Source organism: Natrix helvetica, assembly GCF_964273705.1.
Source record: "Natrix helvetica genome assembly, chromosome: 2".
Lineage (NCBI taxonomy): Eukaryota > Metazoa > Chordata > Lepidosauria > Squamata > Natricidae > Natrix > Natrix helvetica.
In genome coordinates this window covers 277693700-277720155 of record NC_138552.1, presented here as the reverse complement: position 1 = coordinate 277720155, position 26456 = coordinate 277693700, and the positions used below count along the sequence as shown (strand labels likewise).

The 26456-nt window shown below is 42.1% G+C and overlaps 1 protein-coding gene across 3 annotated transcripts in view; it reads right to left on the bottom strand.

Moving 5' to 3' along the window:
• Positions 1-389: 389 nt before the first annotated feature.
• Positions 390-26456, bottom strand: part of ZZEF1 (zinc finger ZZ-type and EF-hand domain containing 1) — an 87991-nt gene continuing 61924 nt past the window's right edge. For all 3 annotated transcript variants that reach the window (XM_081940386.1, XM_081940388.1, XM_081940387.1), the window contains 17 exons: positions 23135-23271; positions 22520-22797; positions 21227-21401; positions 20694-20826; positions 19596-19792; positions 18266-18385; positions 17555-17740; positions 16314-16414; positions 15450-15585; positions 14032-14391; positions 12872-13015; positions 10217-10385; positions 7782-7880; positions 6529-6694; positions 3936-4086; positions 3778-3849; positions 390-3408 (listed from right to left, as the gene is read on the bottom strand). In XM_081940386.1, coding sequence (XP_081796512.1) covers positions 3334-3408; positions 3778-3849; positions 3936-4086; positions 6529-6694; positions 7782-7880; positions 10217-10385; positions 12872-13015; positions 14032-14391; positions 15450-15585; positions 16314-16414; positions 17555-17740; positions 18266-18385; positions 19596-19792; positions 20694-20826; positions 21227-21401; positions 22520-22797; positions 23135-23271 — 2699 coding nt within the window. In that variant the 3' untranslated portion in view covers positions 390-3333. The remainder of the gene's footprint in view (positions 3409-3777; positions 3850-3935; positions 4087-6528; positions 6695-7781; positions 7881-10216; positions 10386-12871; positions 13016-14031; positions 14392-15449; positions 15586-16313; positions 16415-17554; positions 17741-18265; positions 18386-19595; positions 19793-20693; positions 20827-21226; positions 21402-22519; positions 22798-23134; positions 23272-26456) is intronic.

The window sequence follows — 26456 nt, the reverse complement described above, 5'->3', positions numbered from 1 at the left end:
TAAAGGACTGACTGTGAAATCTAATTGATGTTATCTACTTACTGACTGCACTGCATCCAAGTACTGCTTTTGCTGTAGGAAAACAACGCAATTTCTTGTTTCCATGTCCCAACAAGTAAACAGTATGATCTACTGACTGAAACTTTACAATTCTAGTTCATTTCAATTTTTCGGACACCCAAAATGTTACCGCGTAGTTGATTCTTTTAATTTTTCAACGTGTTGAGATTAAAGCAGTTCTCTATAGAATAACCTTTCCAATCCTGATGCCCTCTAAATATGTTGAGATATACTTCCCATCATACTGGATGGCGAAGGTAGGAGCTAATTCAACACAGTTAGAAGGGGTCAGTTTGGAGAAGGATGCTATACTCAAAAGCTCCGGTAGTCCAAAAACATTTATTTGAAATTCCTACAATTCAAACACTTTTTGTTGATTGTCAACAAATACGTTTACATAATGATCAGTCACATATTTGGTACTTCCATTTTTAATATAATTTTTTACAATATATCTCTTCATTTGTATATATTCATCGCATTTACAACTTCTTTTTAAATACATATTAAGCCAAACAGGAATAAATCTAAGAAGTTGATTTCAATTATGATAAACCAAAACAGACTATCCTCCCTCAACGAAAATAATATTTTTTTCTGAACCCCCCCTTCCCCCCCAAAAAAATAAGCATGTAAGAAAATTAATGAATACTAACATTTAAGTTTTATGTTGGGAAAATAAAGTTGCATTAGGATGGTAAATAGTCTCTCGATATGTTGGATGCAATTTAAGATACACAATAAATCACTTGTAGGCACGTTTCTTGTTTTCTTCTCCCCATTCACCCTTCAAATCTCAGGTTTTGCATTCGTTTGAAACTACTACAGATAATGAACTGCAATGTTTGTTAACTGTCTAAAATTCAATGTATACTGTGCATCTTTCACGCTAGCTAAAACAAAGGCCATAATTCTTCCCTGTGAGAAAAATAAGAAATGAAGAGAGCAATCAATGTAAGGCAATGATTTATGTTCATGCTCAGCGGTGACCCAGTAAATTCCTTGTACAGAGGTTAGAACAAAAAAGATGGGTTCAATTCTTTTCTAGCTTCCAAATACTTATTGGTCATAGGAAAAGCAATATGCAAGGTATAACAGAGTTCTTTTCTTTTCAATATTCATGTGATTATGTAGAAAGAGACACATTATAAGCCAAACAGAAACAGGAGGAATTGAAACCATGACGCTGCTGATTACAAGTCTCGGGGTCATGCTACGTCCCATGAATAAAATTTGCAAGTTTGTTTTAGAGGAGAGAGAAAAATAAGCTGAGACTCGAGTTGTCATGAGTTCCTTTTCCCTTTCAACAAGCAATCCATCAAAAGATCCTGTTTTTCTAAAAATTGTGATGGACTTTTTATTTTATTTTTTTACAGGAGCAAGCAACATTGCTCTCAAAATGGATTTTTGACCTCTTTGGATACAACAATCATTGAAATGGCCTCCTTCAGAAAATGCTTCCCATCTGGTTGCACCGGACCCATAGCTTGCCTCAACATACAGCTCGGAAGACAATAGATATCTTTGCTACAACAGGGATCATCTCCTGTGATGGATAGAAAATCTGATTGTGTGAGAGAATGCATCCTGGCCAAAAGCTGATTGTGCTGGTTATGGCTTCTGCTCTTGAAGAGAGATGAGAGAGAAGAGTTGGAGGTTTTTTTAAAAAACATTGATTGACACCTGCCATTGTAAACAGTCAAGCACTCTCCGCTTTTCCTATAGTGTATTGCTTAAGCCAGGAAAGCTCCAGCCTCTTGGCACAATCATGAAGACCAATATGCAAGCACCCAGCATCATCTTCAGCAGTTATATCTAGCCTGGGGTTTTTGCAACCTTAGCCACTTTTAAGATGGGTGGATTTCAACTCCCAGAATCCCCCAGACAGCAAGGCTGTCTAGGGGATTCTGGGAGTTGAAGTCTGAACATCTGAAAGCTGCTCAGATTGAGAAAACATTGAATCTCACTTTCAAAACATCAACGACTTTTTAAAAAGATATTTTATAAAGAAAACACTGGTTTCTTTTTTTTAATGCTTCAGCAGGAGTAATGTATTTGATGTGTTTTTCCCTACACTGATTTGCCCTCACAATGTTCAGATCCTCCAGGTGCATTTTCCCCCTGGATCCTGAAAATCCTGAAAGACATACCAAAGCACAACTGATGACTGGCAAGCTTGATAAGAATATAAGTATACAGCTGGCAATATATGGTTCCTACATAGAAGCACCTAGCTTTTCCCATGCAGTTGTCCTGGGAGAGGACAAAAACAGCAACAACAACAAAATCTCCCCTACCCTGCACTTCAACTTTCCCTCCTGAGGTGAGAAATTAAAGCCTATGTATTTCATCTTTGAGATCTTATGTCTTCCCAATTCAGAAGGAGCTCTGTGGTTACTGTTGTGAAAAGCAAGACAGAGAGTTCACTTTGTTTACATCACAGTATTCCTAGGATCTTGTGGGAGGAAAAGAAACCCTGTTGCACTCCCCCTCTCTTCGCAATGTGATCTTATTGGGGGAGAAAATCCCCTCCTTTCTCTTGCCTTATGAGCAAATACTGTAAATTCCAGGCCACGGGGATTTTTATTGTATGATCTCTCCAGGAATTCGGACTCCAACACTATCATTCCATAACTGCCCACAAAATCTACCCTGTTCTTCCCAGAAAATGCATTCTTTCTTTTTGCTCATTTGCAGGAACTGATCTGGATCCTGGAAGCTGCCACCTCTCAAAAGGAAAAAGGGTGCAAGGCAGCAATTTCGCTTTCTGCCATGCTGTAGCCTAAAACCCTCTTAAGCATCTTGCTTCTTCCATCCTCATTCAGGCATTTACAGGCTGCTACTTGCTAATTCCAGTTCATTCGCTCATTCGCCTTCTGGGGAGAGGGTGTGCCCAGGATGACTGAAGGATGCAATGACTGCCAGAAGATGGCCTGAGTTCTCCTTCTTTGGGGGAACGTCATCCCCTCTTCTCTGCCTTTTTTCCTTCCAAGATTCAGAGGGTGAATACTGTTCCAAAGATATGAAGTGCATACATAACTCTTGATGGCACCGGAAGTGCTCCAGGGAATTCTCCCCATTTCCCCAGAGGTGCGCTTTTGCTCTTACAGAATCTAGATTGGGGAGGAAGAAAGGTTGGCTGGCTGCAGAGTGCACATACACTGAAGCAGGAGGGGCCTCTTGCCTTTCTCCGATTTGTGAACCAAGCGAAAACGCCTGCACCAAGCTTCCTCTGGATGAGAACTAAGTTATTCAGAGCAGCGAAAGTCATTCCTAGACATTCCAGGAACTTGTTGACTTGTTGGGATAGTTAATGGCAAGACTAATAGCAGCAATGTTTTTCAGGGCCTGTTAAAATAAATAAACAAAAAAGTCAACAATTAAAAGCAGATAGATAGGTAAAAGCACATTGCATTTACTGTCGAGAAATGCCACTGGCTGCTAAGTTTTTGTCAGGTTCAATTCAGCATGTTAATTGGAATGTCAAAGCCAGCTTTCCCCAGTAAGAGAAAGTGGATTTAGAATAATAGAATAAACACTTGGGTTTTCTTACTACGGTATTTGAGCTAACTTTGGGAGCAATGTCTCTGGTTTCATTGGCCTGATGCCAATTTAGTCACTTCAAAGGACTTCACACTGTTCCCATTTCAAATCTATTTCGACTCTTCAAGGTACTCCACGGAGGAGCTTTAGAATAGAAGGAACAGGCTGCCCTACCTGGGCTGTACAGTGGTAGAGATGGTCTTCCGAATTTAAGGCAAGCAAGTAATCCTGCAGGGACCCAAGTTCCTGCAAACAGAAAAAGTGAGGCTCCTAAGCAAAATATAGGGACACATATTTATGGTCTGCAAAACGAAGGAAAGCAAGTGACTTACACCAACTCTGCTCTCAGCAACAAAGAAAAGTTCAGTGAGTGCCCGGTGGAGTGGAAGAAGGACCCCTGGCTTAGTCACTTCAAACTTCATGTTTTTTTCCATGTGGCTGAACAGATGCCACAGTGGCTTCAGCAAAGTGAGATCACAGTCCCTGGGGGGGAAAAAAGGTGTGTTAGAATTAGCATGAAAAGCAGCACCCCGCAAACGGCATGACCGCTAACCGCTGTTTTACGCACGCATACTAATTTCTCAAGTTACTATTTCGAATGCCATTTTATCCTTGTAGTTCTTATGAATCCAAGTATTAGCTTTAAAAAGCAACAGTTCATTTTCCACAATGGAGCTGGAGCAATTGATAGTAGGCGTCTTCTGCCCACTTGTTATGAAGGTAGGGCTCAAGCATTTCGTCCGTGTTAGAACGCAAAGCTAGAGAAAGAGATGCAGAAGAAATGAGGCACTGATGTGTGAAAACCACACACAACCTGCTGCAAATAGGGGTGGAATCCTGAGGTGCTTGCCTATTTTTCTGGCTAGAACAGGGGTGTCCAAACTTGGGAACTTTAAGACTTGTGGACTTCAACTCCCAGAATTCTGGGAGTTGAAGTCCACAAGTCTTAAAGTTCCCAAGTTTGGACACCCCTGGGCTAGAACCTTTGGGGCATCTGAGGGGCCTATGATTTTTGAGTCTTTCAAGCGTACTGATGTCTAGATGTTCCTGAATAGTTGTAAAAAAAACCACCCTGCTTTCTAAGTCTAGTGGCCCTGGGGATTCATTGCTGGCCATGTTCCTTAACTAAGGATAATTCTACTTCCTTGCACCTTGCTGCTCCTTGGTTCTGCATCTGACCACATGATAGTTGAGATAGTGAATGTAAGTCTCTCCTTAGGATGCAGGCAAGAATCCACCTACAGGTGTGGCAGAATGGTGCTTGCCTACTGTGGTGGAGGAATATCAGCCTGAGCTGTGGACTGGTGATATTTCACTCTGCCCCCAAAGTCCTTGTGACTTGTGCCAGCTGGCAACCCAAGGCAATGTTTCCTGCTTTCTTCTTGGGGAAACATAGAAAGGAATACCATGGTGAGATTGCCAGTTGGTCTTGCCTGAACTGCATGTCTAGAAGCGGCGTGGGAGCAGACACATGTGGGTATTAACACGGCCCATTTGCCCAAAGACTGAGGTAAATTTGAGGTCACTTCCTCTACTTCCTCCTCGTGAGTTCCCAGATTAACCGACAGTCCAGTCCAAGAAGAGCCTGGGAAGGAAGGGAACAGGAAAAGGAACAAAACAACACTCCCTCCCCCAGGCCTGACTGACCTAACACTAATCTCCCTCAGGCCCACATGCGCAGGAGCGCACCTAACGGGCGGGTTGTGACTGCTCCCACACCACTTCTAGACATGCAGTTCAGGTAAGACCAACTGACAGTCTCAGAAGAGAGGCGTGGGAGGAGTCACATGTAGAACATACCAAAGCTAGATGTCCCTGTCCGATGGATCCGGGGGTCACGCGGACAGCGCCCAACCTGGAGCCTCCCTCTCAACCGGCCAGCAGCCTGGAGGCTCTCTTGTAATGCAACAAGCCCAGCTTGTGCAGAGAAAAAAACTTTAAACTGACACAGAGACGCAAGGAAGAGAGGTGGGAGGAACACAAGTGGAAAAACACTAACAGACAAATCTAGTAACCAAACAAATCTCAAACCACTGGAGAGTCAGAATTTTACTCCTTCTGGGCCGAAGACTGAGGTTAATCTGGGGAGTCACGAGGAGGAAGTAGAGGAAGTGACCTCAAATTTACCCCCATTTCTGGGCAAATGGGCCGTGTTAATACCCACATGTGACTCCTCCCATGCCTCGCTTCTGAGACGAGGGGGGATGGGGAGTACTGCTGCACCACTAGGCCCAGTGTCCAGCAGCCTCAGCCACTGCAGTTATCTTCGACAGAGTAAGTTACATGAGCCTGCTGACTATGGCACCTGTGTTAAGTTAAAGGAAAAAGGAACAGAAGAGAGGGGGAAAGTTCTGACCGTTCTGGTCACATGAATAGCCCATAGAGTTCACCATTGTGCATTGTCTCCGGAGCAAGGCGAGGCAACAACTGGGATAAGAGACTATCATTTTAGAGCAGGAATGTCCATCCTTACCAACTTTAAGCTTTGTGGACTTCAACTTCCAGAATTCCCCAGCCAGCCATGCTAGTGAGGAGTTGAAGTCCATAAGTCTCAAACTTATCCCTGCTGTAGCGGCTGCAAAAAAAAATGAAGTGCTGCCTTCAGAGTGATTGGAAGGGTCTTACCATTGGATTGATTGGAAAAACAAACAGGTCAATATTCAGGAAGAAAGAAGTATGAAAAGAACTAAATAACCACCTGTGAGCAAAAACAATTTCTTCCATTTACAATTTGGAACTGAGAGAACTCAACTTTTTACACTCTCAATTCCAACTTAAACAAAGGGTTTAAAATGAAAATGCATAGCCCTAAAAAATTGTAAGATGACATGATATACAGTAGTAGTGTGGATTATGCGTTTTCTGCACAAACACAAGAGGTAGGAACGCCCTCTAGAAAAACAAAAGTGGGATCAGAAAGTGTACCTCTCACTGCTGCACTGTATGATCTTCAAGAGCAAGTGGATGGCTTTCAATCGTTGGTGTCCAATTTGCCTGCAGGCCACGCCCACCTGCCACTCCCAAACTTTCACAAGTGGAATATGAGGAATTACCTTTTCCTCTGACAGCATTTGCTTCAAGATCTCAAAGCCTGAAATTCAATACAAGCACACTGCATTTTCTATGTGTTCTTTTAAGTCCCATGTATTCTTCTCTTTAATAAACCTTATATTCTTATCCGTAGAAAAGTTCATTACTAAGATGGTGTACAGAGCTTAAGAACAACATACAGTACAATTGAGGAGATTAGAAAAGCAGTTTCATAAAGTTAAAATAATCAAGATACCGTATTTTTCAGAGTATAAGACACATCATTTTCCCTCAAAAAAGAGGCTGAAAATCTGGGTGTGTCTTATACACTGAATACAGCATTTTTTGCCTCCTGAAACCCCGCCCCCATCACCAAAATGGCCGTGCATAGTTTTTAGGAGGCTTTCAGAGAGCTCCTGGGGGAAGGGGCGGGCAGAAATGAGCAAAAAAGGGCTGTTTTTTGCTTAATTCCCCCTCCCCTCAGGCCCCAGGAGCACTCTATAAGCCTCCTAAAGGCTATTCATGCCCTTTTTTTTGAAAAAAAATGGGCCTGTTTTTGCGAAAACTGGGCCATTTTGGGGAGGTTTGCAGAGTGCAAAAACTTTTTGTTTTCAATTTGCCTCTTCAAAACCTTGATGCGTCGTATACTCCGAAAAATACAGTAGGTAATACAATTATTTTTATTTTTTTAGAACAGCATTCTGACTTCCCCTGTCTCAATTTTTTACTACTGGTTCTGTGAGCGTGGCGTGCATGGCTTGGTGGGCATGGCAGGGAAGGATACTGTAAAATCTTCATTCCCTCCCCACTCCAGGAGAAGGTTACTGCAAAATCCCCATTTCCTCCCGATCAGCTGGGACTCAGGAGGCAGAGAATAGATGGGGGCGGGGCCAGTCAGAGGTGGTATTTACTGGTTCTCCAAACTACTCAAAATTTACGCCACCGGTTCTCCAGAACTGGTCAGAACCTGCTGAATACCACCTCTGCCCAATCTAGATGTGTTGGACTGTCACTCTCTATGTTGTTGGAAGGAGACTGAATTAGATCTTCTCAAGTTTTCAACATAGATATTTATTATTTCATTTAGTATCTCTACACAAAGATACCCACTAAGCAATAAATCAAGGTGCGACCTAAGCAGTACTGACCTGTTTGGAATCTCCCCAGGTGACCAGCTGTTACTGTAAACTTGTAACCCCACTCGGTATTGCTCATGTCAGTGGTGAATCGGTAGTATAGCGTATCTCCTGTCAAATAAGAAGGAAAGATTCTCTCACACAGCCTGAAGTGACCTGTTTGACAAGGCTTCTCTTTTTCTTTCATGCCCCTGCAGGAGGAAGACTCACCTCTTTAACTATTTTTGCTTTGTAGTTTTCATAAGAATTTGTATTAAAAATGAAACACACACACTTATTGGAATTATTAAAGATGATGGTTCTAAAATTAATAATCAAGATTTATTTATTTGTATATTTATTTTAGAAATTTTATATAGCAATAGCACTTAGACTTATATATCGCTTCACAGTGCTCTACAGCCTTCTCCAAGCGGTTTACAGAGTTAGCATATGGCCCCCAACAATCTGGGTCCTCATTTTACCCACCTCGGAAGGATGGAAGGCTGAGTCAACCTTCAGCCTAGTGAGATTCGAACTGCCAAATTGCTGGCAGCAGGCAGGCAGCAGAAGTAGCCTGCAGTACTGCACTCTAACCACTATACCACCGCGGCTCTTACCACCTACTTGCTCGCATATAGCCACTTACTCGCTCACAGAGACTCTAGGTGACATACAGGCAAATAAAAACACAATACAGAAAAAATAAAAAATAAAATAAAAATAAAATAATACACCCCCACCCCCCACCACGTGGCGACAGCACACACACTCAAATCAATCATTTGAGCCATTTAATAGGCTCTATAACATCTAGTAACAGCTAAAGCAGGGGTGGGAATATTTAGTACAAAATTAAAAAACACATTGTCTTCATAATTTGGAAGGCCTACATTCCTGTCCCCTTGGTTTACAGAGATGTAGTAAAATAGCATTTTAAAATAAAACAAAGAAAACTAACAGCAAGCCTTCTGCACTTAAAAACAATAGACTTTATTAAGATTCCCAGCTTATCATGATAGAATCCAGACTAGCACTAGTATGGAAATAATGTTATAAAGGAGAGAATTCATTCATAAGGCTCTTTCCAATCTGCAAGCAAGCAAGGGAATAGAGAGGTATTCCAAACTGTAGAACAGAGAATACATCAAACAAGGTGTGGTTGTCGTTAAATGTACCCATTGTCAGGAATGGGCTTTTGTTTTGCCCCAAACCGGACATTTCTGGCAAAAAATGTAGGTCTAATTCCTATATATGACTGAGTTTTTACAAGCATTTCAGAGGCACTGTTAGAAATTACAAACAGCGAGCGTATACTACTTAGTATTTTGTTTGAAAGGGTGTCCACTTGCTTCTCAAAAGACAAAGGTCAGTTGTGATAGTTGAGAGTATCTGGGAGCTTCTAGAGAGGTGGCAGAAAATAATCTCATCAATTAATATTTGATATATGAATGTTTTTGCCTGTCTATATCCACTGTAGTAGCCATTTTCTAAAAATTGTCATAGCATCATTTCAAAATTTCAAAATGTGTCCACTGGGCCTAAAACACTGGGTACTTATTTTCCAAAGCACCGAAAGGCAAGACAAGAAAGAATGAATGGAGACTAATTAAGGAGAGAAGCAACCTAGTACTAAGGAAAAATTTCCTAACAGTGAGAACAATTAACCAGTGGAACAGAAGTTGCCTTCAGAAGAAGTCAGTGCTCCATTACTGGAGGTTTTTAAGAAGAGACTGGACAGCTACTTGTCTGGAATGGTATAGGGCAGCAATGGCGAAACTTTTTTGGCTCGCGTGCCATAAGGGGGGGGGGAGCGCAGGCGGGTCGTGCGCGGTCATGCCGCACCCATAATGCAACCTGTGACACCCCCCCCAGTGCACATGCGTGCATGAGAGGTGCTCCTCCCCCACTTTTTTGCATGCTTTTTTCACTCTCCCCAGGCTCCAAAGGCTTTATAGGAGCCTGGAGAGGGCGAAAATAGCCCCCTCCCCCCGCTTCCCCCGGAGGCTTCAGGGACCTTGTTTAAGCCCTCTGGAGGCTTCAGGGACATTTCCTGAAGCCTCCGGAGGACTAAAAACAACCCTACAAGCAAACCGGAAGTCCGTTCCCGATCTTCCGGTTTGCCGATAGGGCTGGTTTCAAGGAAGCTCCTGAAGCCTCCAGAGGGCCTCCGGGGGGAGGAGGGGAGGCTCTTTTCGCCATCACCAGGCTCCTATAAAGCCTCTGGAGCCTGGGGAGGGCAAAAAATGGCTTTAAAAAAGGCCTCGCGTACCCTGAGAAATGGCTCCGTGTGCCACCTGTGGCACGCATGCCATAGGTTCGCCATCCCAGGTATAGGGTCTCCTGCTTGAGTAGGGGGTTGGACTAGAAGACCTCCAAGGTGTCTTCCAACTTTTTAATTCTGTTATGCTGTTATTTCTGACAAACAAGGGACAATTGGTTTCCTGAAGAAATCTTTTGTAGTTTACCTGGAAGTTCAAAATCAGTCCATTTGTGTGGAGGCCCACTGAATGTATGTCGATCATGGATGAAGTCACAGCTGCTGCCTATGACCAACTCATCACATCCCTCTTCGGTATTACACTGAGAGTCAAATTTGACTGAGAGGTAGATAGCACCAGGGATATGAACTTTATCCTGTGGATAAAACAATGTATGAGTGTTATTCCACAGTCCTACACCAACATGACCCAAATGGGTAGAAGCCAATCAACCAAAATGACTAAAAAAAACCTGCTGGAATCCTGCAGCTCAAAAAAGGGGAAATCACGTTGGAAGTTTAATAGCTTCATGCCTCTGATGCAAGGAGAATTTTAAAAATGTTTCTTATGATTGATAGGTTGTAAAAGGCATCCTTGCCTAGTCCATGAAGAGGAACATGCAGCCCAGCAAAACCATTTGGCCTTAGGTAAAGTTCCATGGGTCTATCTAACCACCTCACCAAAAGCTAAAGGTTAAAGCATTTCAATTCCTGCAGTCACTTTTGAATGCAGAATCAAACATTTTTAAATAAATAAAATGATTGATTTCACCATTCTTTCAACGGGTTTCTGTGTCCGCTGTTTTTAACCTCACACCAAAGCTCAGATGCTATCCTGCTCCACTTTCTGACAGTCCTCCTGATTTTCCCCTTAAATGAATTGCTTGCACAAATGGAGTTTCGAGTGCTCATGTGCATGCATGCCTGCTACTCACACAAAACCATCTTTTCTACAACACCCCCCACCTTTGCTGCTCCACCACATTGGAATGATTGAGGACCACTGGCCTAGAGTCATCTTCTAAGGGGAGACAGATGGTATAAAATTTTAATACATACAAAATGAATTAAAAAAATAATGTTTCAGTCTATCAAGATCCTGTTGAACCTAAAACCTGTCTTCCGAGGGATTAGCAATTTCTCCCAGTTTTGTATCATCTGCAAATCTGATGACCATCCCTTCAATCCCCTTGTTGAAGAGCACGAGGCCTAGGGCAGACCACTGAGATACTTCCTCCCTTGTAGACATAGATGCATTAAGGGCCATGTATTGGTACAGTCATTCAACCAACTCTGAATTCATCTGATAGTGGGGCCATCCATACCTATTGTTTCCTTTCATCAAGGAAGTGGCTATGATGAACTTTGTCAAATAATTTTAGCAATTTACCATCTTCTTTTAAAACACAAATGATCTCTTCCCATATTCCATCTCTTATATATAAATAAATAAATCCTTAAAGCCTCATCATTTCTATCCGGAGGTCAGCAAAAGTCCATTAAGGGTTACCAGAAATAATATGATATTACTCCTAACAATCTTGACCTTTAGTCCTTTCAAATAATGTCCCAGAACTTGATTTCTTTTCCTTTTGTGTCATTTCTCACAAAATTCTTCAAAGCTTTAATAAGTCTTTATTTAAAATCAAATATAAATAATTATCCAGATCATTATTGATTTGTTATTTGTTTCAATTATTAAGACATCAGCTAGTTTCTTTTGTATGTCCAATGTAACATCTTTTTCTATATCATTCTTGTTGCCTGACATTTTAAAATTTACTTTCAAATCAGTCTCAATCTTGTCAAAATGACATTTTAATGGTTTTTCTCCTTTAATTATAATCTTTACTTCCTTCTAGTCTAACTTTTAAAATTTTATTATATTATAGATGTTTTTAAGAATTAAAAAAAATCTAATTTGAAGGATTCCTTACAATCAATATCAAAATCTTATTTCAAGACAAGATTGAAATATCTTATCTTAACTCATTTGCAACTTTCAAAACTTTAATCATCCTGTTGTTGTTTATCCCAATCAATTTTTAAAAACCCCTAAATGTGTATTTAAAACTTCTTTCACTAAGGATTAAGGGAAACCCATCTGGTGCTGTAAAATTTGTCAATCCAAAAGTTTCTAATAGCTGAAAACAAAGGTGCCAATCACAGTTTGAGCAAAATGGCCATTCCCTCATCTCCCAGAGCTTTAAACCTGCCAGAGACTGCTTTCTCACAGTTTCCTCATGAGGAACAACAGTCTGTAGCACTTGTGAATGATCTCATGTCTTCTCCTTGCCTGGAGATGAATGATCAAAGAGCGAGTCTATTCACCAGCTCTTCATTTCACTTCAGTCATCAGCTTCGCTTTTTGCGGAACTGTCTTCAGCCTGCCATTTCTTCTTCGGTAGCCTTGTACTTAAATCTACAGTAAGGCATTTAATTGGGTTGACCATAGCCACAGGGGTGGGATCCTACTGGTTTAATAACTGGTTCGCTGAGTGCATGCGCCTGATGCGCGCTTGCATAATTTACAGAGAAATCACCTTCCACATTACTGCTGGGGCGGAAAACAGCTGAGGCAGGGCAATCCACTCTGCCGTGTCTATCAGCTGGGCTTCAGAAAAGGGAATATAGGTGAGTATAGCGCAGGGGCAGGTGGGCGGGCCCAGCTGCTAGTCGGAGCGAACCGGTTCGCTCCCAATTGATAGTTGAACTGGTCGAATCCCACCCCTGCATAGCCACCTTTTTGATAAAATGGAACAATACGAGCTGGATGGTCTTTTTTCATTTGGAACTGCCAAAGGCCTATGCAAGCATGACTGACATTTTGCTCACCTGGCGTCAAGACTACTAAGCATAGTACCTCAAAGTTTGTATTATTGTTGTAAGGATGCTTGGACTCTCGCACTTGGACCGCCATCCCAGGCTCCTCCATGAACTGACAGGCTGTAAGTGCCATCTTTGCTAGCATGGTTCCACTGCATCCACGGAGCACTTTCAGTAGAATCTGTAGGAAAGATCAAGGTGGGGGAAGGACCACGCAAAAGTGATTCACAAACTAAATGCTGGTTAAAGTTAAGTTTGATATCAATCAATAAAAAAAGGTGGGTGTGATGAAACAAGAAAAGTAAAGTAAGAGAAGAAACAGAGAGAGACACTGGCTGGCCTCTTTCTGCTTTTGCCCAAGACCGTGAGGTCTAAAAGTGAGAAAAGAACTTACTCTTAATTACTAAGAGAGGTATGCTTGATATACACTATTTTTCCTTTGGAATGGATTCATAGATTTAAGTATGAATAAGTTTAATTAGAGATCATTCTTAACAAGATTAGGAAGCAATTTCAAACCTTTTTTCCAGTTTAAAGAAGAAAACTAAGAGGAAGGAGATTGTTTCTAAGTGGAAGTCAAAATTTAGAATACATGGATAAGAACACCTTGCAACTACTTTTCTACAGGCAAAAACTCTGATCATCTAAAGGAATTTTCTTTGTTAGTATTAATGGACTGCTCCGGTAACATTAGTTATGCTCAAAACAGGAAGGATACTTTCTCCCTGAGAAAATAAGGCAGCTATTGTCCACCTAGCCCAATTCCATTTACAGGTGACTAACAGCTATCCAAATACTCAGGCATTCCAGGATCACTTTATTTGAGAGGGAACTATGATCTTCTACATGCCAAGTAGGCGCTTTACAATTTCTTACAGACATCCTACATCTGATCTCTTCTGCCATGAATTTCATACAATCTTCCTGGATAATCTGATTGCAACTGACACAGTCAGGTAACAAGGAAAGGGGGAGGGGGAACAAAACGAGAAAAATTGGAATATTCCGTTTCTTTTTTTCCCTTTTAAAATCCAACTTGAATAGAACACTAAAATATACCGTCTTCTAGCATATTAAAAAGAAAATTGTCCCAAACAAAACCAGTGAGTAGCATTTGTTGCTTGGGACTGATTTGTCTGCTAGTGTCAAGCTACTTTTCTTGGTTCACTCCCAAATCAGAGGGATAAAACAAGTTACCTTTTCACAAAGCTGTTTTTCCTCTAGCTGCAACAGCATGTCCAGGATATATGTCATGTGCGCTGGGCCACTGAGATCTAACATCTCCTCGCTTATTGCTACATCATCAGGCCACTCAGCCAACAACAAAGCGAGGACATGCCTGGCATAGAGGACAGCAGTAGCTTCATTCACTCGGTAGAGATAACCCCGCACAGTTTTCTTGCTTCTGGAGTCCAACTCCTTATGCAGGAGGACGGAACTTTTGGTGCGTTGTTGCTTGGCGTAGCTGAGCTGGAGGTCACTTTCTGTGTTGGTGATGAGTTTCTGGGTCACTGGGTTGGATTCTTCAGTGGCTTTACTGCAGGGAGCAGGCTTGGACTGTAACATACAAGGAGTCTCAGTAGATGTGAAATTGTCTCATTTCCAAACCTACCCTGCTTTTAGATGCTGCCCATGTACTGTGTGATTTTTTGAAAATAACAGTCAGTAATAGAAACTGTAACGGGTCTTTATGAAGTGGAGACTGGAACTCAAGTCTTCCTTGTCCACATCTAAAACCCTGAATGGCATACCATACTGAATCAGCTAATCATCGACACCTAAATGACCGGACGTATGTTGAAGACAGTATGTTGTAAAGCTCTGCAAAATGGACACTAGTGTTTAAAAATGCATTAACATGGCACAGTACATTCTGAATGTAAGGATTGATACTGCAGATATGTTACGTTTCTTGTTGTGTGTTTCTAGTTCAATATCCTCTAGATCAGTGAAGGCGAACCTTTTAGCCACCAAGTGCCTAAAAGGGAGAGCGTGCGCATGTGCTTTGCATGCTCGTCGGGTGCACAACCCACAAGAGGAGCTGCCCAGGGGGCACGTGCATGCTGGACAAGGAACTTACCGTTTCCGGTGCGCACATACGTGCTGGCCAGCTAGTCTTCCAGTTACTGGCACACATGCGCGCGCAACGATCAGCTGGCTGGCGCAGATGCTTGTGCCGGAAAACAGAAGACCAGCTCCTCCAGTTTCCGACACTGCCGCGCGCACAAAGGCCAGCTGATTGTCACGCACGCATGCCAGAAACCCGGAAGAGAAACAGGCGACGCCACGCGTGCCAGGCAACATGGCTCCGCATGTCACTTCGGGCACGTGTGCCATAGGTTTGGCATCATGGCTATAGATGTATTAAATTTCTGCTTCCCCCAAAATCTCACAACTACGCCAATGAATGAATGAAGAATAGAAATATTAATTCAGTGTACATTGCAATGAACAAGCATTTCTCAATGCCCGTGTCCTTCGAGATGCTCAGACTACAATTCTAATCAGTTCCAGGTAATATGGTTACTGATCACATTTGATGGAAGTAGCGGTAGATATTACTACATAAATGGAATAAAGTTTTAAAAATGCTTTGCATAAAACAGTACACTCACCAAACATGGCACAATGATCATATCTGTATCCAGAGCTTTGGAGTTCTGCTCTTCTGTGCGTAAATGCTTACTGGGCTGCCATTTTTGAGCCAATGTACGAATCCTTTCATCCATGGTAAGTACTTCTCCATCAAATCTTTAAGAAATGCACACAAATTATTTTTACTGTCAGAATTTAAAGACAGTACCTTTGAGCTGAGCAATTTCTACATTTAAAACCACTTCCCTGTGTTTCATCCCATCAAGTGCTACTTTATATTAGCAATTATATGGTCACGTGGCTTTCTTTGTTTCTAAGTACCGTGTCCATGTTCTATGCAATTTATCTTACACTTTTAATTTGCAATATAAACGTATTTTCAAAGACAAGGTAACTGATTGCAAGTAATTTATCCCCTGCCTCTAACATCAAGAAAATTTGTGGATGTGCCAGGCGTGAACTATCATGATTTATAGCAAGAATCAAAGGATAACAGCTTGGAAATGGCTGTTTTATCAAAAGATTATAGCATAAAAGTATCTTATAGAAGTGGTCTGCCTATCTCTGGGATTGTGCCATTTCAGTTTGTAAATGAGCAAGACCATGATGGAATGTTTCTTGCACAATAAATACTTCTCCTTACGAAAACCTGGCCAACAAGAAAGCTGTCCTTTGAAATGGTACTCTTGTTTTCCTCAAAATTATCAATAGCTCATTTAGAAATGCAGGGAGTTTCCCTGACGCACTGCACAATATCTGCAATTGTTAAAAAAATAAATTATTGACCATCTGCTAGTTTCCTCTTTAGGTATGCTTGATTAATAGATTATGTCACTATGGATACATAACTTTTCATTCGGAATCAGGTTTGGAAATTCTCTTACCTCTTCTGAACCTCTAGGAAGAAAGAATCTGTCTTTTTCATGTGCAATTCATACATGGCTCGAAGAATGTGTAGAGGTGCATCAAGAGCATCATGTGTCATCTGAAAATAGGTTTAACTCTAATTAGATGAGAAGAAGGAAAAATACTTCCTAGTGTAGCTGTGGGTTGAATTGTTGGGTTCTTGGTTTTGGCTTGGTTGTTTGTTTGTTTTCATCTGCAAATATTTTTTACCAGATGCTTCCTTGCCACTGAACACCAAAAATCCATTTTCCCCCCTATGTCCCTAAAAACCATTGTGGAAATATTGCGATTGTAGAGTGAACATATGAATCTGAATTACTATGTTAGGCTTCCACAAAACACAAATATCCTACCTCCAACCTATACAGTCATTATACTGGCTGGATAGATAAGATCTGGCTGCAAAGTGTTGGGGTGTCAATGCAACTTCTGTCAATTCATTACATTTACTTTCACAGAAAACAGCAAAGAATTAAAAACACTAAAAACCTAGCATTAGCTGAAATAGATAGATCTAGAGCAGGGGTGTCCAAACTTGGGAACTTTGAGACTTGTGGACTTCAACTCCCAGAATTCCCCAGCCAGCCATGCTGGCTGGGGAATTCTGGGAGTTGAAGTCCACAAGTCTTAAAGTTCCCAAGTTTGGACACCCCTGATCTAGAGAGAAAAATTATATGTCTCTTCAGGCTGGACTGAGTTGAAAAACTGAACCCTTCTAGTCAGAGGCGGCGTGGCCAACAATTTCATAGTTCAGTCTCTAGGCTAATGGACAAAGTTAACCCATGCTTGGATTATCCAAGCAGTGCATAGGAGAACCGATAGTACACTTAAATCTATTGATCATTCAGGCATAATTGGGTCTTGTATTTTTGCCACTGTAACATGCTGACATGACCTTTAATCTGGATTTTGGGACAAACTGAAGTTGAGAATTGAAGCAGAGATGGTGAATTGGAATACAACTTCAGGGACACACACTGTATGGCTGCACTCCTTGACTTCTATCCCAGTTAGCCTTCTCCCCTGAGTGAAACACTAATCTGAAATTTCTGCTTGTATGGTTAGGCCTGCCTTTTGCCTCGATGAGGACCAATCCCTTGTTATGTCAAGAGAACTTCAAACAACATGCACAGTGCAACCCAAGCTTACGGGCTGTGCTTTTGGCAACAACTGAAGCATTGTCCCTGCCCCACCCATTGCACATTAAAAAAAACAGTACCAGGAAGCATATTTTGGTGGTTTCATCCAAGCCCTCCAGTGGGTCAAGCCTATTCTGCTCAGCATCCGAAGTGTCAACAGACTCATTTACTGCTTGCTCATGCTCTCGCTCATTGAATTCTAAGTCCTTCTGCTCCGCCATGGAGTTTAACTCCTTTTTTGAAGAATAAAGCATGACCGACAAGATCTGCAAGGACAAAGACACGGCACAACTCAAATTCCATTGGAAAACCACTCAAGTTACCGGACAAATTACAGACCAGATTTGCTTCTCTTCTGTAAGGCTGCTTCCTCTTTAGCCTTTAGCCATACTCTCAGATTTTAGTAGTTGATCAATAAAGCATGAACATAACCAATAATAATATATCGGTAAATGATAAAATGAACATTCATTTATTGAATTGTACCGTGGAACTCTTATTCTCAAAAAGGCTGTCTCAAAGTTGTATGTAATCCCATAACAGACTCACAAGGCCTCCAGTGCCCCCTCCCTCCATCGATTTGCATCGTGCTTAGGTTTGTTGTCTGGAGCAAAAAAGCTAGCAACACGTCCATTTAACATCCCTTCGTTGAAGCACAATTAGAATGATCGAAATTATGAAGAACACAAAACCCCAAGAATGAAAAGAAACTGTTGATGTACGGAATAATTCAAACAACTGAGTACGTAGGGAAGAACTTGCTCAGCTGCTTAAATGCATTGTTGTGTTACCTCCAAGTCTCTCAGAAGCCAAGTCTTACTGAAGCCTGTTCCTTTGCTACACTTCTTCACCAATAGCTTAAGCAAACCAGATTGCAGAAAGGCTGTGCGGATTTCTTCAAAAGCATGGGTCTGTTGATCACAGGAAAAAATGGTAACCATTAACACTGTGACTAAGAATGATAGTTTAGGTTTTCTCAATCTCAGCTAGGTTAAAATGCGTGAACTTCAACTCTTGGAATTCCCCGGGGCAGCATGCTGGGGATTTGGGGGAGTTCATGTGTCTTAACACTGTTGCGTTCACACATCTTAACAATGCTGAGGTTGAGACATATTGGTCTATACCACGGTGGTCAAACAAGCGGCCCGCAGGCTGGATGCGTCACGCACTGGCCACGCCCACACCGAGTTTAGCGAAGGGAGAAAAAGTCACAATACGTCACATGACAATGCAAGTTTGACACTCCTGGTCTATAAGTACTGATTTTTTTCAGGATTTTTTGTTAAAGGATTTCTTATATGAGAAAGGCACTGAACATATCAAGATCACATTTTCATCTACAGTTTACAGTATTTGACATAGACCACTGCTCCTTCCCAAAGAAAAATAGTGTGGTATATAGTATTTCTGATCCAGAAAACATAATCTTGGATTGCAATGCTTGTGTATTAAATTATAAAGATTGAAAATAACTTTTTAGAAGAGTGAAGGGTTTTTTTTGGCTGCTGGCTTTTGTCTTAACTGTAACATTTTGATAATAAAAATTATCAACATTCTTAAGTTGTATTCTTAGTGCACATTCTTTCTTCTGTTATTTTAAAGAACCTAAGATGGTTGGTTCAAAGTCAAGGCTAAACAGTCATCTTTATTTTACGCTTTAATCTGGATTATAGCACAGAGAATTGAATGTGACGGCCTAAATGCCCTCTTAGACTCCGAAGCTAAAGCTCGAATACTTTGGCCACCAAACGAGAAGAGACGTCTCATTTGAAAAGACCCTGATGCTGGTAAAAATCAAAGGAAAAAGGAGAAGGGGACAGCAAAGGATGCGACGGTTACATAGTATTATTGACACAGTGGACATGGGCTTAGGAAGACTCTGGAGGACAAGGGGCCTGGCCTGCTGTGGTCCATGAGGTCACAAAGAGTTGGGCACGATTTTGCAACTGAACAACAACAACAACAACAACAACAACATGGCTTCTTCCAGTTCTGTGATTCTATGTTTCTTTATCAGAAATCAGCAGTGATCTTTTTTCTATACCCCCCCCCCCTCCGACACAATGATTTATATAATCCTGGGTCATAAGATGTTTTGGGAATCTTTGTCCATTTTTGTACCTTAAGTGTTCTGTAAAGTCCCTTCAGAGCGAGAGATAAAACCCACGTTGCTTCCACTGCCTCTGCAAAGCTACTGTCAATGTTGGTCTGGAGAAGATGGCTAGTTATAAACACAAAATGTTGGAGATACTGGTGGAGCTGGCCCTGAGACTCCGCATCATCTTGCTCACATGGCTTAATCAACTGGAGATCTTTTACTAGAACAGAAATAGATGAAGACACAGGATTTCAGTTGGTAGCTGTCCTGAGTTCAGCTCTTTTTACTTAAGTCTGGCCTTGGCTTAGCACGATGCAATGTGGAAAAAAATACAAACTCTTTTTAAAAAATGTTTTCAGAGCCACCTCAAAAATAAATTCTTTAAAGAATTATGATTTTTTTACATCCACAGAAAGATGATGTAGCCAGAACATAGATTAAGAATAGGCTTGTAGTAAATAATTTTGTCATATGATGCGCATTCAGCCACCTCTAATATTTTATTTCAATATAGATAGTCCTTGCTTACTGACTGTTTTGTTCAGTGACCATTCAATTTACAATGGTGCTGAAAAATAATTTTACAACCAATGTTCGCATTTACAATCTATCATCCTTCAGTTACATGATCACCATTACAGATCAGTGCGTATTATCATGTTGTTTTTCCCCCCACACATTTGCAGAGCAGAGAGATTGGAGAGGAAGGGATTTCAAGAGATTAAGAAAGCACACAATGGACATAGTGGCCCTGGCAGCACCAAGCATGCTATACAAACAGCTGGTATAGTCCCCAATGTGTGCTTGCCTTACTCTCTTGTAATCTCTTCCTCTCTAATGAATGTAAATTACAAATACTAATTCCTTTCTTGTTAATTATCCCAGGACTAGGATGACCATTCCAAAGCAGCAACGGCTAGGAGGTAAACAAATCTGGAATTTATGAAACTAATAATTATAGGTAGCATCTATTTGCCAACTATCCCAGCACTAGATTGTGAGAGGGGAAAAGGAAAGCACAGTTGTGATCATGCAATTTTTCCACTTAGCTCACACACACACACACACAAAGTTTCTATAGACAAGATGTAAATAAATATCCAAACATGAATGACATGAACCTGCTTTCCGCTTTCGGGTTTTAACATCCACAACCACAGCCCTGTTCTTCTCTGTGAAATGCTTGAGGATGATCACATTGTGGGCCTCATTTGCATTATCCATATACACTGATTTGGTTCCCATGCATAGAACCTGCAGAGTTGGAAAGAGACATTCAGATGACATTTATTCAGCTAAGGTAGATTAGAGCTAGATCTGCTCTCTATCCAAGCAAGCTACAAGTAAAACTATGATTTACTGGACAATTTGAGGGAGGGTTTAGCCATTACAATCTATATTTACATCATTTGTATCAATTTATGACACTGACATAATTACATATGCATGTAAATTGACACAAATTATAGTCCATCAATTTATGTGATTCATCTGGATTGTTATTCTGAAAGAATGCCTGGATATAACTTTTGTCTATTGCATCTGAAGTTCTCTAAACTGAAATCAATCAAGTTTAAACTCCATGTCTTGGCTGCATTTTTACTTGCAGTTTTAGAAAGTGGCCTAGAAAAGCACATGCTTTTAATATGCTCACCTCTGGAAAGCCAACAAGGACCAGTAATGTGAAAATGTTGGTATGTTTCAACTGAAAGGGAAGCTGCTTGATGCAGTGGTCGGTGAAGGCACCAATCACATCATGCCACTGAGAGGAGGAGTTCAGCGCTCGTAGAATGTCTGCCATGGTGCACGCCCAGTCCAACCCGACACGGCTAGAAACCAAGAGTTAGAATTAATTATTTATCTTCACATGTGCTCCTGCATGTGCCTGCCTTACATCAGCATTGCTTCAAAAACTGTAAGCGAGCAATGACTGTTTTGCTTCACTTGTAATTCCCATTGAAATGGGCTGCCTCCTCTTGGGGTAGATCCTGCCAGCTAAGAGGGACATTTCTTGCAGAACTTACTGTTTCCCCCATGGATTGTAATGAGCTGCAGAAAATGACTTGGAGGATAGTAAGTGGCCTTCAGGCAGTGAGTTTGAGATCTTTGCTCTAGGTAGGAAAGTCCTGCAAAATTTAAAATTTAGTTCTATTTTCAAATAAGCTATAATACAGGATTACCTTTAGCATTTCCCATTTCTCTCTTCCCTTAAAAAAATATTTACATTAGTACTACTGATAACAATAGCAATAGCAATAGCCCTGAGACTTATATACCGCTTCACACTGCTTTACATCATTCTCTAAGTGGTTTACAGAGCCAGCGTTTTGCCTCCAATAATCTGGCCCAATTATAGCTTCATCCTCTAATCCTCCTGGCAATTTTAAATTTTAGGGTAGTTTTTAATGTCATTTTAATTCTATTATTATTGTGTTGTTTTTATGAAATGTAATATTGGTGTTGTGAGTTTTTTATACCTCCTCCATGTAACATGTAACATGTAATATATAATACGTTTTTGACTTTTGATTGTACGCCGCCCCGAGTCCCTTTGGGGAGAGGGAGCAGCTTATAAATCTAATAAAATGAAAATGAAAAATGAAATGGGTCCTCATTTTACAGACCTCGGAAGGATGGAAGGCTGCGTCAACCTTGAGTCGGTGAGACTCGAACAGCCAAACTGCAAGCAGCCAGCAGAATTAGCCTGCAATACTGCATTCTAACCACTGCGCCATCACAGCTCTTACTAATTTCTTGTGAGCTTCAATTTTGTTTTTTATTGAAGGCAGTATTTGCTGCCTTTTAGGGGTGTTTTGTTTTGTTTTCAGCAACAATAAAATGTTTGCAAACATTTTTAACATTCTGCCATTCCATGACAGGTTTATAACAGAAAGCATCATCTGGGCATATTAAAAGCCTTTGAGGTGAAGCCATCATGAAAACTGACCTGTCCAGGCAAACTGCTCCCAGACTGAAGAGGAGATGGGTTGTTTTCCAACCTTCCGGCACGATGGAGCCATCACCAGCAGCCACAAGGCTATGCTTGGTGGAGAGGACCTTGTTCACAGCAGCATCCACTTCTGCAGGAGTCAGTCTCCGAATCAACTGTCCCAGGAGCCCCAGGGTTAAGTGGTAAGTTTCATTTAAATGGCCAGCATTGGAGATCACAACATCAAACATGAGAGGAAGGATCTGGTCCAAGTTAATCAGAGACATTGTTAAGCCCTACAAAGAGAAAACAGGGAAGAATATGGAAATCAGCTGAAGGGATAATGCAACATACTTTAATTAACATACTTCAAAAGTTCAGTTTTTCAAAGCCAGACAATTTTCAGGATTTTTCCCTCCATTTTTGAACCAATGACAGGTCTCCTGGATATCAAACAATTTTAGGAAGGGATTGAATGTGATGTCCTAGATAGCTCCTTCCTACTCTCAAAATCTTTGATGGAACCACTAATGATTCATATGATCTTCTGCAGGGACTGCCCTTTTCTTACTTCCTTAATTATCAGACGCTTAAACTCCTTTACCGATTTCCCTAATTTGGATAGTTCCTTACGGATTTCAGGCGTGGCAACATTGCAGCTAGTAGTCCGAGAATCCTTTTCTGGGAACATTCAGCAAATACTTCCTCTTGACAAGGCATTGGTTTTTCTTCAGCTTGGGGTGGAGGCAAAACATCAGAAACTTCAACATCTGCAAACCGACAAACAAAAATGCTTCCTCAAGTTATGCTTCGTTGAAAATATTAGTAATATTACAATCACTGCAGATTTACAATGCATTAATTCAATCTTCATAACGGTGCACATTTTCTAATCATATATATCATAGTAAAATATGTCACTACTATTCCCAAATGGATATTATTTCTATGTTTATATAGGTAGTCCTTGATGAACAATGTTGAGACTGGCAACTCGGTCAATGAACAACACAGCCAATTTAAATGGCATTTTCAGTTACCATTGTTAAGGAAATTTTGAACAAGTCATTAAGCATGATGTCACATGACTGCCATATATGATTTCCTGCCGGCTTCCCCACTGACTTTGCTTGTTAGAAACTGGCAATGGAGGTTGCAAATGGCGATCATGTGGCTGCAGGATGTCGTGGACATCATAATTGAGAGCCAGTTGCTAAATGCTCAAATTTCAATTATGTAACTGCAGAGATACTGTGCTGTTTCTTTACTCAGCAGTCCTGTAACACTGAGCTGTCACTAAACAAGTAATCATTAATTGAGGACTATCTGTATAAGGTCTGGTAGAGAGGGAGACAGAGCATGCAAGGAATTCACGCATCTCATGCATCTACCTCTGGAAGGCTGATGATCATTTTTGGCATTACCAGGCATTACACATGTAATATACTAACTACTGTTTGTAAAGATAGGGTTGGGAAAGATTGGGAAAATAATAGTAATTTTCTGATTGTATGATGGGCAACTATACTAGTATTAATTTTCAAAATGTCCTTGTGTATGCAGTTAGGCTCAATGCCACTGGTTTTCTAAGCTACAAATGAGAAATGAGCAAGAGCCTGTGTGTTAAAGTGAACAAGGTGTCTCATCTAACCTCAGTCACGGAATCTCACTGAGTAAACTTTGGCCAACTACTTTCTCAGCCCAACTTATGTTTCAGGGCTTTTGTTGTAGGAAAAAGTAAGATTTCTACTGTGGTTAGATATAAGGGCACACTAAATAAACATACAAAATATTAAAATACTAAACTAGAGGCCCTTTAAATCAGTGGTCAACAACTGGTGGTCTGTGAGAAAATTTTGATGGCCTGCAGAAAAAATATTTACATTTTTTATATTGCACTAAATCAAACTACGGCCCCTGGGTAGGATACGTGCAATGAATGTTTGTGTTGCTGCAGAGAGTCTCCCCCTTCGAAGTCTTTTGTTGTGGGTCGGAGGGGGGCAAAAATTCTGACTTGGGGTCTGCTTCAGCCTCCTGGTGCGAGGCTTTGAGTGAAGATTGGAAGGAAGTGCTGCTGGTGGTGAAGGGCTAGAGGGCCTTGTTCCAGTGGGACTGCTTCATGGCCGGGAACTGGCTGACCATCTCCGCCCGCTGAGCCTCCAGGTGCCAATACCTGGCCTTGCACTCCCGCAGGTCTTCCTCTGCTTGTAAAGCCTATACTTGTAGTCCTCAGTGAGGTACTTCTGCTGAGCCTCCTTCTCGGTCAGATCCAATTTAAACTGAGCCAGCTGTTTTGCCAATTCTTTCTCATGGTGGCTGCTTAGCTCCAACAACTGCTTCCAGTTGGGGCCTTAAGGAGTCCGGGCGGGCAGGCGAGAAGTGGCTGGGAGGGGAGGGGCCAGTAGAGGCTGGCGAGGTGTCCCTTGATGTGAGTGACATCAAGTTGGCCACGCCCACCCAGTCACATGACCACCTAACCACGCCCACCCAGCTGGTCATTAGGCAGATCTTATTAGTGGTCCATGGGATTTAAAATTATGAATTTAGTGGTCCAAAAGGCTGGGGACCCCTGCTTTAAATACTGCTCTCTTCAAAATCCAACACCTTTACCAAAGTCTGTGCATTGGCTTGCTAAGAGTTTTATATTCAGCATTATATAGAGGATCATGTGTTTTCTAGCTTAGCATCAAGTTGTATTTCACCAGCCTCGGGCCCAGGGAAGGGGCGGTGGGGTAGCAGTGATCATTCGGGAAGACTTAGAGCCGAGGGAGTCCACTGTGCCACAGACGTCCGGATGTGAATCCCTTGTTGTGAAATGGGGCCCTGGGAGACAGTTGGGCTTGCTGATAGTATACCTGGCTCCTCGCTATACATCAGCGGCCCTGCCCGAACTCCTCGAGCTGATCGCATCGGTGGCGGTTGAGACCCCCAAACTTTTAGTGATGGGGGACTTTAACCTGCCATCGGTGGGAGAAGCATCCGAGGGGGTTCGGGAGTTCATGGCCTCCATGACAGCCATGGACCTGACTCAATTGATTCAGGGCCCGACACACAAGGGAGGTCACACCTTGGACCTTGTTTTTGTCTCTGGCCAGTGGTTGAGTGATCTGGGAGAAGGGGACTTAACCATCACTCCCCTGTCATGGTCAGACCACTCACTCCTCCGACTTGACTTCCCTGGTGCTACCCCTCGTTGCGGGGAGGCGGAACCGGAAAATACTAGATGGTTCCGCCCCAGGCGCCTGATGGAACCAGAGAGGTTCCAGATGGAGCTTGGGCCACCTTCTGCGGCCCTGACCCGCCCTCGGGTAGAGGACCTGGTGGTCGCGTGGAACAATGCGACTACCGGGGCCTTGAACCGGGTGGCGCCTTTGCGGCCTCTCCGGCGGCAACGCTCCACCCTAGCCCCTTGGTTTACCGAGGAGCTAAGGGTGATGAAGCGCCGCAAGAGATGCCTAGAGAGTCGTTGGAGATCCTCCCGCTCCGAATTTGACCGGACACAGGTACGAGCCCATTTAAGGACGTACCTTGTGGCATTGAGAGTGGCCAAACGTCAATATTGTGCCACTCTCATTGCATCCGCAGAGAACCGCCCTGCCGCCCTGTTTCGGGTGTCCCGCTCCCTCCTATTTCAGAGGCCGCGGGAGGCCCCTTTACAGGGTAGGGCAGAGGAATTTGGGAAATACCTGCAGGATAAAATCGCTCAAATCCGGAAGGATTGGGTCCCTTTCAGTGGCCCTGTAGAGGCGTCTGTGGCGAGTCTTGAGAGACCAATCTGGGAGGAGTTTGACTTGGTTGCCATCGAGGATTTGGACAGAGTGCGTGGACGACTGCGACCTACCACATGTTTACTGGACCCGTGTCCCTCCTGGCTTGTACTGGCATCCTGGGAGGTTACACGTGACTGGCTCCTGGGCCTAGTGAACGCTTCGCTGGGTGAGGGGTCTCTTCCAGC